This window comes from Lynx rufus, unplaced genomic scaffold (genome assembly GCF_022079265.1).
Source record: "Lynx rufus isolate CCGP_SWC_20201006 ecotype Redwood Valley unplaced genomic scaffold, mLynRuf1.p SCAF_2, whole genome shotgun sequence".
NCBI lineage: Eukaryota > Metazoa > Chordata > Mammalia > Carnivora > Felidae > Lynx > Lynx rufus.
This window is the reverse complement of record NW_025814834.1, coordinates 43917798-43935925: the sequence shown is the minus strand read 5'-3', so window position 1 is coordinate 43935925 and position 18128 is coordinate 43917798. Positions and strand designations below refer to the sequence as shown.

General features: G+C 39.5%; 1 protein-coding gene and 1 long non-coding RNA gene across 3 annotated transcripts in view; one reads left to right on the top strand and one right to left on the bottom strand.

The window, feature by feature from the left end:
* GLS (glutaminase) overlaps positions 1-11686 on the top strand; it is an 81720-nt gene extending 70034 nt beyond the window's left edge. Inside the window, exons 15-18 of one of the 2 annotated variants that reach the window (XM_047085088.1) lie at positions 6983-7044; positions 8125-8201; positions 8280-8343; positions 11328-11686. In XM_047085088.1, the coding sequence (XP_046941044.1) occupies positions 6983-7044; positions 8125-8201; positions 8280-8343; positions 11328-11484 (360 nt within the window). In that variant the 3' untranslated portion in view covers positions 11485-11686. Of the gene's footprint in view, positions 1-6982; positions 7045-8124; positions 8202-8279; positions 9024-11327 lie in introns of those variants that run through there. The other variant, XM_047085090.1, reaches the window with a different exon arrangement.
* On the bottom strand, positions 10051-11600 carry LOC124515982 (uncharacterized). The gene is made up of 2 exons (XR_006962951.1): positions 11516-11600; positions 10051-10916 (listed from the first exon to the last, which is right to left on the bottom strand). It is a non-coding gene; the product is annotated as an uncharacterized LOC124515982 (long non-coding RNA).
* Positions 11687-18128: the final 6442 nt, after the last annotated feature.

Genomic DNA, 18128 nt, shown 5'->3' with positions numbered 1-18128 from the left:
TTGCTATTTAATCCTTCGGTTTCCTTCTGTCCTTTGGATAACAGTCTGAGGTCTATTAAGGACTCACCTCACCGTGGTCTAGTTGTACAGAATTGAGAATGTAGCCCAGCTACATTACTAATTCAAATGCTATATGAGCTTGAGCCAAGGCCCTTAACCTCAACGGTAGTAATAAGTAAAAAAATCTATAATTATATTTTACAGCCAGCCTGTCAGGAATGTTTAAAAACAATTACAGCTTTTCAAAATGTTGACTTTTTCAAGGTCGCGCAGTATATAAGTGCAAACTGATATGATCATGTAATTCTAATTGCTACTGGTACAGAATTAAGACATTTGAGACGAGGAGACAAAAGTCACATAATTCAACTCTTAAACAGGCTTAAAATGAATAGAGTGATAGGATTGGAGGTTTGGGAATGTCTTCTTTTAGACTTGTAAAATTGACAGAATCTCTAACTGCTTCTAGCTGTTTTGGAAAAAAAAAAAAGAAATGCTATTTGGCTATGCCAAGCATGCTAGTGTTAAATGACCTCATGTGAACTGTAACATTTTTGTCCTGTTGTCATGACTTTGTATAAATAAACTAAGATAAGGTTGTCTGGTTCTGGGAGGTTCTGACACAGAGATTTGATAAGGAAAATGTAGTAGAACTGGAAAATGTGCAGTATGAAGGGAAAACTGGTTGACATTTAATTTGTCAAGGTTTAGTGGCTCCATGCCCCAGTGAAGTTTCTCTTTCCTATGGGGAGGCATACATTAAACTCTGGAGCCCTTCCTTTCTGTAGGCCCCTGTTGAACTATGTATGCTCTCCTTCTTTGTACTGAGGAATAATGCATCAAACCAATGACTCTGTCTCAGCAGTTACTGTTAAGTCATTGCTTTCTAGACTGGCCTTCTTGAGATCAAGGTATTTTAAAAGTAACATAACTCAAGTATCCATTGGGGAATTAGGAGAACGAGACTTGATCAATGGTTAGCACACCCACATCCATTGAAAGAGCTGGCTTGGGTTGCATGAGCCATCATCTAATAGGGTGTCCTCCTCCTTCAGTCTGGTTGACAATGCTAGTCATCCCAGAGGGTGTGACAGGATAGCTGGGAACATTTGTGGCACTCTCTTAACAAGACCAGGGACTGGACTGTCCCTAAATGAAATAACACTCCCATCTGCTGTCTGAAAACTGTTAAACTTCCATTTTCTTTCTTGGCATTCTACCCATAGCTCATTTCGTGATTTATGCAAACCTTAAAAATATATGTGACTATTTGCTGGAGTAAATGTGGCTTTAATTTTAAATGGTGCCTGTGCCTGTGTTTTTCTGTCTTGGGGTGAATGGCACTCATTTTGTGATCAAGCTCATTCCTGTCTTGATCAGGGACTTGTACTAAATCAGCCCTGCGAGTAGCCTTTGTTTTCACGGGAAGAATACTAAACTCCATGTTATTCTTTAATAATTGTTTTAACGCAAGCTAGTATTCCCTCCCCCCCTGCCCCCAGCCGATAAGTCACAAAGCCTCTGTACATTACAGTGTTCTGATTTATTCTCATTTTATGTTTCTCTCTCTGAGCTGAAACATGCTTATGAATAAAGTATTCTTATACTCTCAATAAACTGATTATATTCTAAAATTAGCCTTTCTTGGGACTTATTAGGAGTCGTAGAACTTCGGAAATATTGAATAATTGATACATACAATATATAATAAAATCCCTTCAAACTAGCTTGGTCTAAATTCAGAATTTAAACAGGATTTAGTGCATGCATGCAATCACTGGAATAAACATCAGGGATATATTGCTCAGAAGGACTAATATACCTTAAAGAATAAGAACTATGGGTGGTTAATATATCAGTGGTGTGCACGTCAAAATTCTGGATTTCTCTTGAGTCAAATATTGAATAATTAAGTGATACATACAATATATCATAAAATCCCTTCAAACTAGCTTGGTCTAAATTCAGAATTTTAAACAGGATTTAGTGCATGCATGCAGTCACTGGAATAAACATCAGGGATATATTGCTCAGAAGGACTAATATGCCTTAAAGAATAAGAACTATGGGTGGTTAATATATCAGTGGTGTGCACGTCAAAATTCTGGATTTCTCTTGAGTAGTAAAGAGGAGATAACATACATAAGTAAATATATAATGTGTGATAGTGCTGCAATGAGGCAAATGTAGGAGAAAGAGATGATTTCTGACCGGAGATTGTGAGGTAGGGCTCAGGAAGAGGAGCTAAGAATGAACACTGTAATGAAAAATGAGTGGAGAAAAGATGATTTCAGGCAATAAAAAGTATGTACTGTGGCTTAGTAGGAGCGAAAGGTACATTAAGGGTCGTAGAGGAAGATACGGTATCTGATGACTCCTTGGCATATGCCGTCACAAACACTATGTAGGCAACTGGCAACAAGTCACATGGAATGCTGGATGAGATGCCTGGGGAAGTGTGGTAGCAAAGAAGGGGCTTTCAAAGGCTTTCAAGCTGGCCCTTGAGGGAAGGGAAGGATTTGATTAGGAATCTTAGGTGTTCCCAAAAGGGAGAAAAAGGAGTATAGACAGATAAAAACAAGAGTAGTACTAAGACCAGTTTTGTTGTGTTGAGGTGGAAAGAGAAAAATGAGTTAGCCAGAGTGAAGATTCTTGAATGCAAGGCTAAAGAATTTAAACTTTGTCAAGATTGATTTGGGAACTTTTTGACACTCTCTTGCTGAGAAACCTTCAACTGATCAGAACAGTATTTTGAGATGGGTAGAAATATGTGGGAAAGTTCTGGCAGGTGGAAGAACTAGAAGCAGAGGCAGCAGTTAGGAGGACTGAATAAATTTAGTAATGATATTTGAGGTAAAAGTTAAGGGAGGCAGAAGAATTAAAAATGATTATAATTTAATCCCCCAAGTGATGGTAACAAATTGAATATGTTTGATGTTTTGAGAGAGAATATTGATTTAGCCAGTAAATGGATTCTTTTCATTGCAGTATAATTGATGTATAATGTTGTGGAAGTCTAAGGTGTACAGTGTGTTGATTTGAGTCAACACATATTTAATGAGCACCAATTATGTGTTGTAGGCACTGGGGTATAGTGGGGTAAAGATTAGGTCTCTGCCCCCATGGAGCTTACATTTAATGGGCGAAAGAGACAACAAACAAGTTTAAATATATATGTGTGTGTGTGTGTGTGTGTGTGTGTGTGTATACACATATATATATAGAGTCAGATATATAATGTCAAATATATAATTACATATATTTGATTATATGTATAGATATAGATAGATACATAGATAGATAATGTCAATGATAAGTGCTCTGAAGAGAAAAAGCAAGGTTAGGGATAAGGGATGATGAAAAAGAGGGCAGTGTTTTAGAATCTGTGAGGTAACATTTGAGTAGAGACCTAAATGAAATGAAGGCGGGAGCCTCCTCACTCTCTGGGGAAGGGGCATCCCCAGCAGCACAGCAAGAGTAGCCCCCAGACCAGCAAGGAGACCGCCTGGCCGGTGGAGAACTGCACAGGGCAGAGTGATCAGGAATGAGAAGAACAATGTAACTGGGGAGTAGGGCATTTGGTGTCCTGAAAGCCATGGGAAGAGTTTGAATTTTTTTAGGTATGATGGGAAGTCACTGGGAGTGCTATTATGATCTATGTTTTCAAAAGATCCCTGTAGCAGCAGAGTCGGATGAGGGGAATGAATAGTTAGGAGGCTATGGCAGGCCTCCAGGTGAGATAAGGTGGTGGTTCAGAGCCAAGGGCGATATAAGGGAGGTGGTGAGAAGTGATGGGATTCCATATATATTTTGTTTCCTTCCATGTATATTTTGGAGGTAGAGCAAATGTGTTGATGAACTAGATGTGGGTTATGAGAAATAGACTCAAGGAATATCGCCAGGGTCTATATGGTGGGTTTGTGTGAATTAGTTCTGCCTTTGCATAAGCAGACCCTCTCAGCACATTTGTATGAAGAAGGCTCCCTTCCTCCCATCAGATGTACTTGGGTGCTGGACACCACAGCTCGGTGAGAGGAGCTCAGGCTGGGCGCCTTGGTCAGGCATCCTTGAGGAGGGGTCAACCTGTGCGGTCAAATGCAGCATGCTAACTCAGCTTTTGGCCTGAGCAACTGGGTGACTGGTAGTGTCATCCCCAAATGAGGGAGACCAGAAGAGGAGCTAACTGGGATTGGGGGTGGAAATCAAGTTCTATTTTGTGTGTAAGTCTCAGATGCCTGTTAAACATCCTAGAGGCAATGTCAAGTGGGCAGATGGAGATGGACTCTTGGTGGGGAGCCATCAGAGCTGTAGGGAGGTTTGCTATTTCTGAGTTTGAAATGGCTGTGTGACAAGCAAGTGGAGCTGTTGAGTTAAGGCTTAGGAACAAAGATTTAGATTAAAGACGTAGATTGGGAAATCATTCTGGCAAAAGGAATGTATGAGACCTTTGAGGAAAATTAGACTTAAAAAAAAAATGGAGACTGCCTTTGGCGTATTATTCGGTAGTGGAAAGTGGGAGATAACTGTATAAAAGCAAACCAGAGGAAGATCTGGGTAATCAACACTGTGTAAAAACAAGGAGTAAGAGGACAAGGGCTTGTTGGGAAGGTCATCAAGAAGCAGGGCTTCAGAAGGTCGCTGGAGCTTTTGACAGTACAGGTAATAGTGGGTGTGGAGGCAATTGGCAGGGAATTAATAATACAAACTACTTTCAGAAAATACGCACTGAAAGGAGGTAACAGTAGGGTTATATGTTGGTTTTTCAAAACAGGCTGAAGTTGTGTCTGTATTAAGGCAAAAATCAGGGTACCAGTGAAGGAGGGAAAGGTTGAAGGTACTAGAAACAGAAAGGATAAATGAGGGAGCAAGGTTAGGGAATCTGGAGGATATATGTTTAAAGGAATAGGTAAAGAAGTTAGTCTCAGAAATGAGAAAGGATAGATCTGTTTTGCTTTGAGGTTTGGAGAGAAGGAAGGGAAAATGGGTATCAGAAACAGATGTTTTGCATAAGAGAGGAAGGAGAAGTGAGGACAGTTGGTTCTCTTAGTAAATCTGTGGTCAGGGTCATCTGTTTTAGGGGGCACCACTGGTATTAAAGGCCTGAAGAAAGTGGGGATGGGAATCTATAAGAAAAAAAATTGTCAAGCAATGATGAGAGACCAGCTGGAAACAGGAATAATTTCTAATAGCTCATCAGTATTTTTTCTGTGGGCACAAGAGCATAGGGGAATTGAGAATTTCAGAGAAAGAAAGAGAGAGATGTTGTATGGAAACTAATTTGACAATAAATTTCATATTTTAAAAAAGAGAAAGAAAAGAGAAAGGAAAAAAAGGAAGGAAGCAAGAAAGAAAAGAAAGAGAAAAGTAAAGAGAAGAGAAAAGAAAAGAAAAAAATTAAGGGCACTTAGAACCGTGGTTTGTAACCCAGAAGAGTGCCTATCAAAACTACCTGGGGACATTTTTCAAAAAGCTGTTTTTCCTGAAATGTATCAAATTGAGGTGTGGGAATAGGACAATTACATGGGAGGGGAGATGCTTATATGTATTTTTAGAACATTCTGTGTGATTCTGTTAAGCTTTCCCCTCCACCTCCAGTGAGAAAAGTGTTGTGGATTTAGGATTAGCAGGAGATTAACTACAGAGTGCAGGCTGGGCGGGAGTAGTGAAGGGTGGCTGCAAGGGAAGCAAATGGACTGAAGGAATTAGAGTAAGGTTTTCTGGAGTAATGTCAACAACAATAGTAAAATTTGGGGAGTGTGCTGAGCTAGTTAGGTTCCTGTACTGCAGAACTTTACAGAGACTTCATATGCCCATGAATCTCTAAGAATGGGATTTTAATCTTTTAAGAAAATACCTGACTACAGGACCCTCCCCCGCCCTTGTTTTAATGGAGCATTTGTGGACAATTTCTACAGAGCGCATTGTGAACATGCTGACCTAGAGAGGTCCAGCGATGGCTAGTTCCAGATTGATTTAAAAGGAAAGCCCTGGGGAAAGGGAAGCCGTTGTGGAAAGGGGGAATGTCCAAGTTAAGCTATTGAAAGCACAGCTCCCAGGCCTATGGCTTTGTTGGTGGATAGCTGGGTTACTATCTATCCTTCCATTTAAACTCCTGTTTTCTACCGCTGAGTCCAGTGTCCGTTGGAAGTTGCAAAAGACAAAAGTCGGAATTCATGAAGTATTTACATGCGTTATTCAATAGTTTCTCAAAACAGGTTTGGATAAAGTCTCTATGAAAGCAAACCAAAATCTAAGGACCTTTTAGGATATCTAGCCTTTTCCTTAACTTTAAGGACAAGTGGATAGCTGTCAAAAGATATACTTTGAAGTCTTGGAGCACTCACTAGCAGTGACTTAAAATCGGGGGAGTTTACCCACTTTTTGAGGAGAGGCAGTGTCCTAGGCTCTGAGAATGCCCCCAGTTTATACTACCTGGGCATTGGACGGACGACTGTTTTTCCAGTGTAGTATAGTCCGTGAGTTTAAGGTGATTAATACTGAATGTTGTCGCATAAGATTTCCAAAGAAGACAGTGATTGGTGATTGGTGAGGACAGTGATTGCTGGCAGGGATTGGGTGTTTATATTGCGTGATTTAGTTTCTAACAAAGATGTGATGTGAATCTTACGAGTATACAAGTCCACTCAAAATACTGAGACAAACCAAATTAGAAACGTTCTGAATAGTTTTCATTTGCCCTGTGTGTGTTTCACAGGTTCCAAGTTCCCACGTCTGTGCCAATATCATTCCGTTCCTTCCTTCACATAGCTTATCTTTATTGATGAGTTTTCTCTCCTAATCCTCTATTTCAATAAAAAAAAATCATACATGGGTATTCTGTTTGGCTATAGATGTGTACTTATGATAACTGCGTGACCCAGCTGAAGTGTTCAGAGCACATGGAAGTCACTTACTGGTGACAGGAATACGTTCTGTATGTTTATTTTCCCCTGTGGATGCCTGAACTTTCTTTTCTTCACAGGTGAAGTCAGTGATAAACCTTTTGTTCGCTGCGTATACTGGAGATGTATCTGCACTTCGAAGGTATGTTAACATGGTGGCATATGGCTTAGCGTCCGGTTTACAGAGGTTTATAAAGTTGCTTCTGGGCAAATGGCCATTTTAAGGCCAAAGTCTCATTTCCATTTCTCTCTAAGGAAAATGACCCGAACAAATTTATGTTAAATCCCCATCTCCAGTGACTTAGACTTCCTGTGTAGTCTTGTCCTTTTCTACCTCCTGAAGAGCCCAGACCTCTTTTCTCCCAAGTGGAGACTGTTCAACAAATCTGGCTAATTAATGTAGTGTTTCATTGGAGTTGAATAATGCTGTCTCAGTCCCCATTTACCTTCCCTTTCCCATCTTTGGAGGTGAAGGGGGAGTGAAGATAGGGGCATTTAGTGCTCTGCGGATCACCGGGGTTAGAAAGGTTGCATAGGACTGTGTACTTTACATAAGATCTCTTGTATAGAGTTGCAACTGAATTTTAACATGGAAAAATATCTGTGCTTATTTTCTACCTTTGTCTAAAAGTCAGATTATACGTCTATCAACAGTACTTTATTACAAACTTCAGAGTTGCTAAGAGAATAGATCTTAAGTGTTCTCACCACAAAAAAAAAAAATTATGTGATGTTGTAGGGAGGGTTAGCTAACACTACTGTGGTAATCATATTGCAGTATATAAATGTATCAAACCCAACACATCGTACCTCAAACTTACATAATGTTCTATGTCAATTGTCTCTAAAAAAGTGTACTTTAAAAATTAAATCGAAGTCTGATTAGTATTTGTAAACTATAGTGTAAAATGTTTAAATAGTGAAAGCATTTAACTTCAGTAATAGGTGTTCGTTTCTTGCCCTTCTGAGGCACAAACTTTAGTATGCCACTGTTCTTTGAACAATAATGTAATGAAGCTGAATTCTGTGAGAAATGAACATTTCCCTGTATCCAAAAAGAGAGGAAGTGGCATTTGCCCCAGAGGCCCTCACATCCCCATCAGTGAGCCTGATAGAGGACAGCATCTGTGACACAAGACCTTAGATGGAACTGATGGGGTAAATGTTACAGGTGTGAATTAAATTTTATATGTAACGAATAGCCGTTCTTACACATTTTCAGATTTGCTCTATCAGCCATGGACATGGAACAGCGAGACTATGACTCTAGAACAGCACTGCATGTAGCTGCTGCAGAGGGTAATCTATGAACCACTCATCTTTTTTTCCAGATGTAGTTTCTACTCAATACTAAAATCTACCTGTTTTGTTTTGTAGGTCATGTTGAAGTTGTTAAATTTTTGCTGGAGGCATGCAAAGTAAATCCTTTCCCCAAGGACAGGTGAGAACTTATGTCGTCCCCTTCTAACTTATAAATGGCAAGTCAGTGTTTTATTACAATCCAGGGCTATAACATATGAGTGAAGGTGTTCTTATTAAATCCACCATGTATATATTGGAGACATTCTTGAACTCGCAGTGGTGCCTTACAAAGGCAACAAACAAAACCTTGTTTCTGCTAGGGTGATCATTCTCCCTCCGTATCCTATTTCTCATATAAGGATAGTCTCTTATTTAGAATTTTTCAGATTAGTCTGTCAGTCAGTACACTGTATGAAGAAAACAATACTTTATGTTTGGAAAGAGAAAATAGGAATTTTGTCCTTGTGGGGCTTCTAACTACACAGGGTAGACAAGATGAACATTTACAGGAACATATTAAAAATGTGCAAGAAAACTACTGTCACAGAATGCTAAAATGAATATATTGGGGTTTCTTGAAATTCCTAGATTTGTTTGGTGTCAGTTTTAAAAGGCTATGTGGAGTTGAATTTTAATCGGTGCTTTGGGGAAGAGATACGATTTGAAGGCACGGAAAGAAGAAAAGGGCGCATGCTGTCTTCAGTGGGAGAGATCTGCCTGGAATACATTTTGCTCCTCTCCTCTCTCTCCTGATCCACATGGCAAACTTCCATTCATCTTGAAGTAAATGCTGTCCACAACACAGACAGTGATGGAGGCTTGAGAGTGCAGCTTATATATGTATATATATACATACGTATATATGTATATATATACATGTATGTGTATATGTACATATACACGTATATATATACACTTATGTATATATACATACGTATATATATACATGCGTATATATACGTATATACGTATATATATATATGCGTATATATACACGTGTGTGTATACATATATACTTCAACTCTGTGCTCATATACTTGCGTGTTATGTAGCTGGATGAGCCAGTAATGAGAATATAGGTTTAGAAGAATTGAAGGAAAAAATACTTGATAGAGAGGTTTGTTAGGTATGATTAGGAGTTTTGATTGGATATCTGAGGGTTGTATTAGTAAGTCTGGAGCAAGCTGATTATACTCTAGCTGTTAGATCTTTACTATTTTTTAAATTAGAAGTTTGGGTTTTATTCAAGCTGGTTGCAAGAAATGCAGAAGAGTTAGGATGTGTCTGAAAATTGTTAGCAGTTTTCTAAGTATAGTAACACTTGGGTTATCTAATCAAGACCTTTGTTGGCAATGTTCTAAAACCTCATGTCAGGGGGGGCAATCCTCCCTTTTATCCCCAAATGTAATACCAGCTCTTTCTAGAGCAAGAAGTTGAAGAGTGTGTTTCCCTTACCCAAACTTGTGCCCTGTGTTTATAATCCCAACTAAAACACTATTTAACACAGGCTGGAAACATTTACTGTGCTTTATAAAGATTAAGACGTTTTGCTTTTGGGGTTTTTTTTGGGTTTTTTTTGTTTTTTTGTTTTTTTGTGTTTTTTTTGCCTTAAATTGGCCTCTAGGAATGTGCTTTGTATGAAAAGTTTTGGTTTTTGCTTTAAATTGGCCTCTAGGAATGTGGAAGTAGAAGTACCCATCTGATGGGAGAAGTTAGCTAAATAACTAACTTGGTAACTGGGTATTCAGCTATTCTAGAATATAAGCCAAACCAAGACAACTCCTTTCTCTATTTTGTAGAATCTTGTCACCTCAAATTGTAAAATAGGCTTGAGTGAATTTAGTGATGTTCTTTAAGTTGACAATTTGTATTATTTCATGGGAGAAGAGTTGTCAAAAAGATAACTTGCAGTTAACGTTCCATTTTCTCAGGAAGACAGGTAATTATATGTTGTAGATGACTGGAAAGTCCCCCACCTCCCAGTGTAAGGCCAGGACTCCCTAAATTAATGAAGGCCAATATGGAAAAGGAGCTGGTTTTTGAGAAACATACAGATACATTTAAATATGACTTACCTGATTTAAAAAATGAAGATTACCCAATTTTATCCAAGAATATTTTTTGAGACTGTTTAAAAAACCTTTCAGTTCCATATTGTGACCCCATAAAAATGGGGGTAAAAGGTTAAAGGCAGAGACGGAAAGGAAAGGAGAAACGGAAAGAAGAAAAACCAGAAGCTGATGAGAATAGACCATGAAAAAATGGAGTCAGAGCGTCTGGTAGCCATGGACAAGTGACATAAGTGGAGAGAGAGGCTTCATAGTTTGTGAAGTATTAGGGGATGGATTCTCGCACTCTCATTTACTTGGGTTGCGAGTTTCATAGTATCATCTCCTCTCTCAAAAGGCTGATCAGCTGATTGATTGCTGCTGGCAACCCTTCTTTTCTCTCCTCTTCAGTCTTCATCTCTATCACTCTGAAGAGCACATGCCAGAGACACACTTATAGTGGAAAGGGTAGTTATTTTTCTGGTTGCGTAGTGATCCATTTGAGCCCCTCAGATGCCCATCCTTACCAGAGATGATGAAAATGTCAGTTCCTCTGGGGCCGATCTTGCTCCTCCAGTGTATGTTTGGGGCCTAATGAGGTCAGAGTTCTTTCCAGACTTCTGAGATTTATCGTGATTTTTGAATTGTCAGGAACACAAATTTTCTATCAAAGGATAGGGTGATGGATGTTATATACCTGAATTTTCCTTGAAGGTTTTATTTAAAGGGAGAGCCTGTGGGCTTTTTATGAAATTGAAAACCAGGAATCCCAGAGGAGTCTATTGTATCTGTCAACACGAGAACTTCCCCTCCCACAGCACTTAGATATGTAAACAAGATCCATCTGTAGAAGATCGTTTTCTCTTCCTCCCCATTTCTCAAGTTGCCTGTAGGACCACTTTTTGAATGATGAGCCCCTTTCTGTTTTTCTTCAATTAATTTTTACTTGTAACGTTGCTAAAATGGCTAAAGTTGAATGGCTCTTAGATCTGCACTTAGTATGTAAGGATGCTGAATTATCACCTTTGTCCAGGAATTATCTAATGACCCAGTGCACGTTCTGCTACTTATTTAGGTGGAATAACACTCCCATGGATGAAGCGTTGCACTTCGGACACCACGATGTATTTAAGATCCTCCAGGAATACCAAGTGCAGTACACGCCTCAAGGAGATTCCGACAACGGAAAAGAAAATCAAACGGTCCATAAGAATTTGGATGGATTGTTATAAAGGTCTTAAGCCCAAAATATAAATCACTTACCTATTTAATTGTGGAAAATGATTATGAAGAACATGTGTATTTCTATCTGGTAGTGATGTCTATTTTACAACATTTGTCATTTCAGTGTTACTGGAGTTTTCTTCACTGTACACACAGGACAAATCTGATCTCTTTGGGAAAAAATAGAAATAAAACAATCTCCCTCCATAATGTGAGCAATATTTACCTCGTGCATTGTATAATTTGATGTAAAAGAAATAGTTACCAATGCTAGCTTAACTGTGTGGTGGTCTTCATGATATATTTATGTGTGTTTCGTGAATTTTTCAATTTGTATGATGAACTTAGGCATTTATAAATTAAGTTTTGTTGTACAGTCTGTCCAAATAGGTCAAGGCTGCCTTTAGAAGCAAAAGAGTGTGATTTTCAGGACTTCAAATGTAGAGTTAGAGCGTCTGAACAACTATCTGCACGTAGGGTTATGTGTTTTAAATGTCTCCCATCACCCAGCTTCATGACGTGACTCTTTAAAAATTAAAATAGTTAACAACTTGTTAGTGGCATAGACCAATTCTGATTAGACTTCATCAGGGAATCTGTTCAAGATATGTTTGGTGACCAAAATATCTATGTGAATGTAGTTATATAATACTTTTGAAAAAAGTTCCTTTTTCTATATCCCCTTTAGTCCAGCCTCTCTTCCCAGACATCTAGCTATTTGCCTCTTCGCTTTAGCTGGGAACGTGGGTGCTGGCACACTATGCAGTTTTCATGTTTTCCACCGTAAGTCAGAAAATGCCTCAGACATCTGGCATCCGAGCTAGAACTATGCCATTTGTCAATAGGCGATGAACCAGACATGGATGACTAAGCTAAGTACAAATTAGCCAAATTTGGAAAAGGAAAGCATGTGCTACCACGGCTCTTTAAGGTCTGTTTCAGCTTTCAGGATAAAGATACATTCAGATAAGCGCTCTAAGCTACCAAAGTTATTAGGATGGTATGGGAACTGTAACAGTTAACATTTATTTTTTAAACCTGTCATTAAAAGCCTGCACCTATTTGGGGGACCCCTAGATCACTCCAGTTTTCTCCTGCTTCTCTACTGTATAATTTTTGGTGGACTGATAATAAGAAAAGGCCATTTAATTTTAAATTGAGACCCGTTGTTTGTCCTAGGGAGGAACCGCACATATGCTTTAGCCTATCGTACTTCAGAGGTAAAGGGGTTTGCTAATGAGGATTTTTGATATTAAGCACACACACAGGCACATACACACACAAATGGACTTCTCTGAGGCCGTGTTTTGTGAAATGAGCAAAATCCTCAGCTACGTGAATGCTACTAGTTGTTGCAATGTGGCAAATTCAGCAAGTTCCTTTTTTTTCCTTTTGTATCCGCACACACTGCTGCTTCCAACCTTTATCATGCCTAATGGCCCCTTTTCCGCTCCAGCAGCCTCCAAATGTTTTGGGTTTTGCTTCCAGTCTCAGTTGGTGGCTTCAGCCATTGCCCTCCTAATACCTACACAGCACCTCCTTTGGTGGAAGCGTGGCCAGTGTTCCCTAACAGCTGCATCAGGCACGAAGCCATTCCCACGGGTGTGCTGTGGGGGATTTGGTGGACGGGCATCGGCCCTGCTGCTGGGTTCCTGCCCCATGGGTCTACCAAGCCGTGCAGACAGGCAGTATTTGCAAAATGCTGTAGAGGAACGGCATTATCCCCAGAGATACTATGGGATAGACATTCTTTAACTGAAATCAACTGAAATAACTTTGCTCAAACAGCAGCTTGCTTTGTGTGATTAAAATGAAACATTAAGATGATTCAATTGTGTGGCTTAAAGGTTACCAGCAATTTGGAGGCTTTAATAAAAAGAGGTTCTAACCATTAATTTGGAACAAAGAGAGTTTTCATCTTTTTTTCAGATCAAAACTATTTTGAAAAATCTGTGTGGTTTAGTCAAATGTGCCCTTATTTACCCATAAGGTTATTTATTTATGACTGTAATGCCGGGTCCTGCTCTGGCTGTTTGCTGTTGGCTGGTAATAACAAGTACACTTGGTTTAAATGCTTTTGACTGTGCTCTTAACTGCTGCCATCAGTATACTCACTCCAAAGATCTCTTTGTTTTGGCTTTGGGATCATACGTGCTTTTTCTGTATCATGAGAGCTCTCTATATGGTCATGTTTATTTAAAGCTGCTTATACACTGTTGTTTTGGTAGTCTCAATTCTAATGACCTCATTTTTGGGCGTAATGTGCTGTATCCCGCTACTGCCCCACACTGCCCTTTAGCTGCACAGCTGGATTAGCTATCAGCCGTTTGATGCTGTTATCTGTCTGGCAGGGGCTGAATGACCTGAGGTTGGATATAGATTCTTCCTGGGGACTGTACAGCTATGAATGTATTTGCTTCCAGAACCTCCCAAAGTGAATCTAATCTTGAAACTATAAATTGTAAGTATTCTGAAATTGGGAAATATTTATTTTAAATGAAATCAGGTAGTGTTGCTTTTTACAGCATAATAAATACATGTATCAAAAAAAACCCTGTAAAAAATGAATTTTTTTTAAAACAACCAAGGTTCTCTTACATCACTGGGTTGGGAACTCTGCTGAGCATATGGACTGTCCCCGGCTGGTTCAAATCCATTTCTAATGCCTACTCTGAGCCAGGTACTATGCAAGGTGTCACCTGGGGTTATCACAATAAGAAGAGAATCTGGTAAGGAGTTCATCCTTGAAGGTGGGAGGGTGGACAGGAATATTTCCAGTGCTCTAGAAGCTAACGCTATCATTGTGCAGTTAGGACATGCTCAGTAAATATCTGTAGAACGCAATCGTTAAACATGTCCTTCACCAGGAGGGGTTGTAACCTCCTTTCATGAGAAGAGAGGTTGTTTCCACAAAGCCTTGGCATCTGTTTAGGAGGCTGAATCTAGTCCTGTCACACCAGGGTCTGCTTGGGCTGAGTTGTAAAACTGCAGCTCCTTACCGGTTCATGGGGATATGGAATGACATTCACGTCCAATGCCAGAAACCCCTGGTCTATGGGCTTAGGGTTAGCATATGGTTTTCCAACCATAGAGATGGTACATGAATACCATGGCTGCCATTTTCAACTGTGAAAGTTGTCTGTCACAAAATAATTTGCTTTGCTACAGTAGTCAGACAGTGTTAATTGTCTGCATTACTGACACTTTAGGACTGGAAGAGACAGCCATCTGTAATTGAATCCCACTCTTTCATAGATGAAGCTGAGACCCAAGAGTGAGCTGTGATTCAGAACTCTTAGTCTCATGTTCTCTAGCATCCTAACACACTGTGCCCACTATGGACAGAAAACTTGGCTACTTGCATATTAGCTAAAACCTCTCTGTGGAATTTTAAAGTGAAGTATAAATGCTATAATGTTAAGCCCTGCAACGTGTGGTTAAATTGAGCTATGCATATACACATCTGCAGATAGAAGCAGGACATCAGTGCAGGGGAAACAAACAGATGAACAATACCAAATACAAGAAATTAAATTATTCTTGATACGACATGAGTATCTTATTTTGGTGGAATTTTTTTAATGGCTGGGTAATCTTCCTAATTTCACTTGCTAACCCTCATAGTGAAATGAGTAAATTCATGAGTCATACACCAGATAAGCACAGGGAAGCAGCCCATGAATGTGTTAGGTGGTACTTAAAAAATGTGTTAGGTTAGGAGAAGGGGTATTTTGTAGTTATATAAAGGACGTGATTTACTAGAAGATTAGGGAAGGTATGTGTGTTTTGGGATGGGAAGGATGAGAAAATTAAGTCCGTTTTTACAAAGGGGCAAAGATTGGGCATTTTATTTCTATTCTGGAGCCTGAACCTGATTCCAGGCCTCTACGCCTTCCCCCAGCTGCCTCTCCACATGTCTTTTAAAGAGTCTACTGGAATTGAGTCCGACAAGCAGTTGTGGTAACAAAAGATTGCTTCATGTACACAAAACAGGGAAAGGCTGCAGACACACCAACACTAGGGTGTTCAAGTGGTGTGATGGCATTAAAAAATATAGAATGTGCATAGTTTGATAATACAAATTTGACAGCTTCTTGTCAAAGGTACCATTTAGGTACTTTTACATTTGTATGCCCGATATAAATTTAAGAAGTCTAAAACTGCTTATGTTCTTTTTTTTCCAATTGGTCAATCTTGTAAGATGTTTAATTTCTCAGTATAGCATACACATAACCTGAGGCTAGTTCACCAAAATTTGGAAGCTTCAGTGTGATCGATTGTATCTTTTAAGAGCTATATAGGGGCGCCTGGGTGGCTCAGCCGGCTAAATGTCCAACATCGGCTCAGGTCATGATCTCACAGTTCGTGAGTTTGAGCCCCGTGTCGGGCTGTGTGCTGACAGCTCGGAGTTTGGAGCCTGCTTGGGATTCTGTGTCTCCCTCTCTCTCTGTCTCTGCCCTTACCCCACTTGCACTCGGTCTCTCTCTTTCTCAAAAAAAAATAAACATTAAAAAAATTTTTCGTAAGAGCTATATAAATTCATCTTAGAAGGTTCTAAAAACCATTATTATCTTTAGCCTTCCTATAAGTGCTTTAAATGCCATTTCTATGAAATTGTGCATATTTTTATATAACATTTAAGTTATCTTCAGCTTTTGGCCATGTCTGCTTCACAAAATCTTAAGTTTTCGTAAGACGCTTGTACTAGAACATATCCAGTATCTCAAAACATCTTAAGTCCCAAAAAAGCGGGGTCTTAGTCTGGTTTTGTTTACCAGTGTTTCTCAAAATCTAGAATAGTGCTTGGCTCATGGCAGGTGCTCACTATGTATCTGATGAACTAATAAGTGAATGAATCTTAACTAACCAAAAGAAGCCACTCAAGTATATATCCCTTACCTTGGGAATAGCATCCTAGTTCAAATAGTTGATACCACAGTTTTCAAAGCAAATTCTAGTTTTTCCTGTTTTCCCTGGATTAGTCATATGTGAAAGGAGTACTTTGTTCATTAAGACTTAATATTCCATTCTAGGTCATGGGCAATAAATAGATTTCAGTCATTTAATGCTAAATAAATAGCTCAATCTATTTATTGCCATCTCTGAAATCTCCTCCCTTAATATATTAGGAGAAATTTTTCCCACGTGGTACATAAAAGCTCTATGCTTAGCAAACCCTCTACAAATACATAACTATATAAGAAGTACTCTTAAAACACACAAATATCCCTAAGCCAGGATCTACATGGTGGTGACTCGTTATAACGATCAATTATATAACAATACAAATTTCTGTTGGCTAGGCAGGGCCTTATCTACTGTAGAAATACAGTTCTCTATGTTTATTACGAAGAAACTTTATATTTCCTAGATGTAAATACTGCAGATGCAGAGATGAGAACGGTCCTATTTGTTACGATGCCAGAATTCAAGTCTCCACCACTCTTCCCTGACGACTCTTCAGATAATAGTTAAGTTTAACCTGCCACATTTGTGTCTAAGTGGCGATTATGTCTTTCATCACACTATTTTTTTTCCGGCACACGGTGCCTTTTACTTTGAGAAGGTCATGGCTTTCTAGTTTCCAACATCTTTGGAGAAAAATGGCCCCTTTTGGTGTGGGCGCAGTGACTCCTCAGGAAGAGCTAGCTCCTCCAATCCTGGGATGTGGGGCTGAGATGCGGCTTTGGAGACAAGCCAGAGTCCCACTTTACATGTATTTTTAAGTTAAAAACTTGTATCAGCAGTACCAAAATTCGTTTCAAAATAACTGCCAAATGATTCGTGCGTTTGGAGGCAGCTGTGGTCAGCAAGACTGGAGCACTTTTTTTTGTTTGCTTTTTATGGTGCACACTGCAGCTTATTCCAATAATGCCTCCTGCCTGCTGTCTTCCCCTGTCCCTTCCGCCACCGCGGTTCTGACTGTGAGCAGGCTGGGCAGGGGCAGCGCTCAGGAACGCGCTGTTATTAACCTTGCTTAAAAATAAGAACTCACACATTTTTACGTTTAATCATAAGTAGGCAAAAATGAGAAAAACATCAAACCTGTACTTAATGCCAGTAACTTTTAAAATCTTTACACCGAATGCCGTTCATAAGAGACTACCAATCGAATTTCAATACTTGTTAAGAGTAAACAAAACCTCTGGGCTGGCGCAGTAAAATGAAACCGTGCCAGGTTGTTCTCCAAGGGCAAAAATATACCGAATAGTTAAATGCCAACAATTAGAAGCAATACCTTTGTTAATGTGCTCTTCTGTGTTCCTTCCTCATTTCAATTTAAAAAGTCCGTGCAAAGCCAGCCAGACTCATGTGGGTCTTATGTAAAAACCGAGAGGAGGAAAGCGCCATGTGCATATTGTATTAAATGCAATACGTGAACTTTGGTTTTAATTTTAAAAATAGACTTCAAGAAACTTCGTCCCCCCCAGAATATGGCATTTTCACACAACAGTGTAACTGTGGTGGTGACAGCGGGGGAAATGAGGGCCCCGCTACAAAGCCAGCAGTGTGTGAGAGTTATCTGGAGGAGCCTGTCAGACCCGCCCTGCTCAACCACTGACCTGTGTCAGTGCAGGTGAAGAAAGACGGTAAATGACAAAACACACTTCACAAAACATCAGAAAGCAGTCTAGAAAAAGCACAGGAGAGA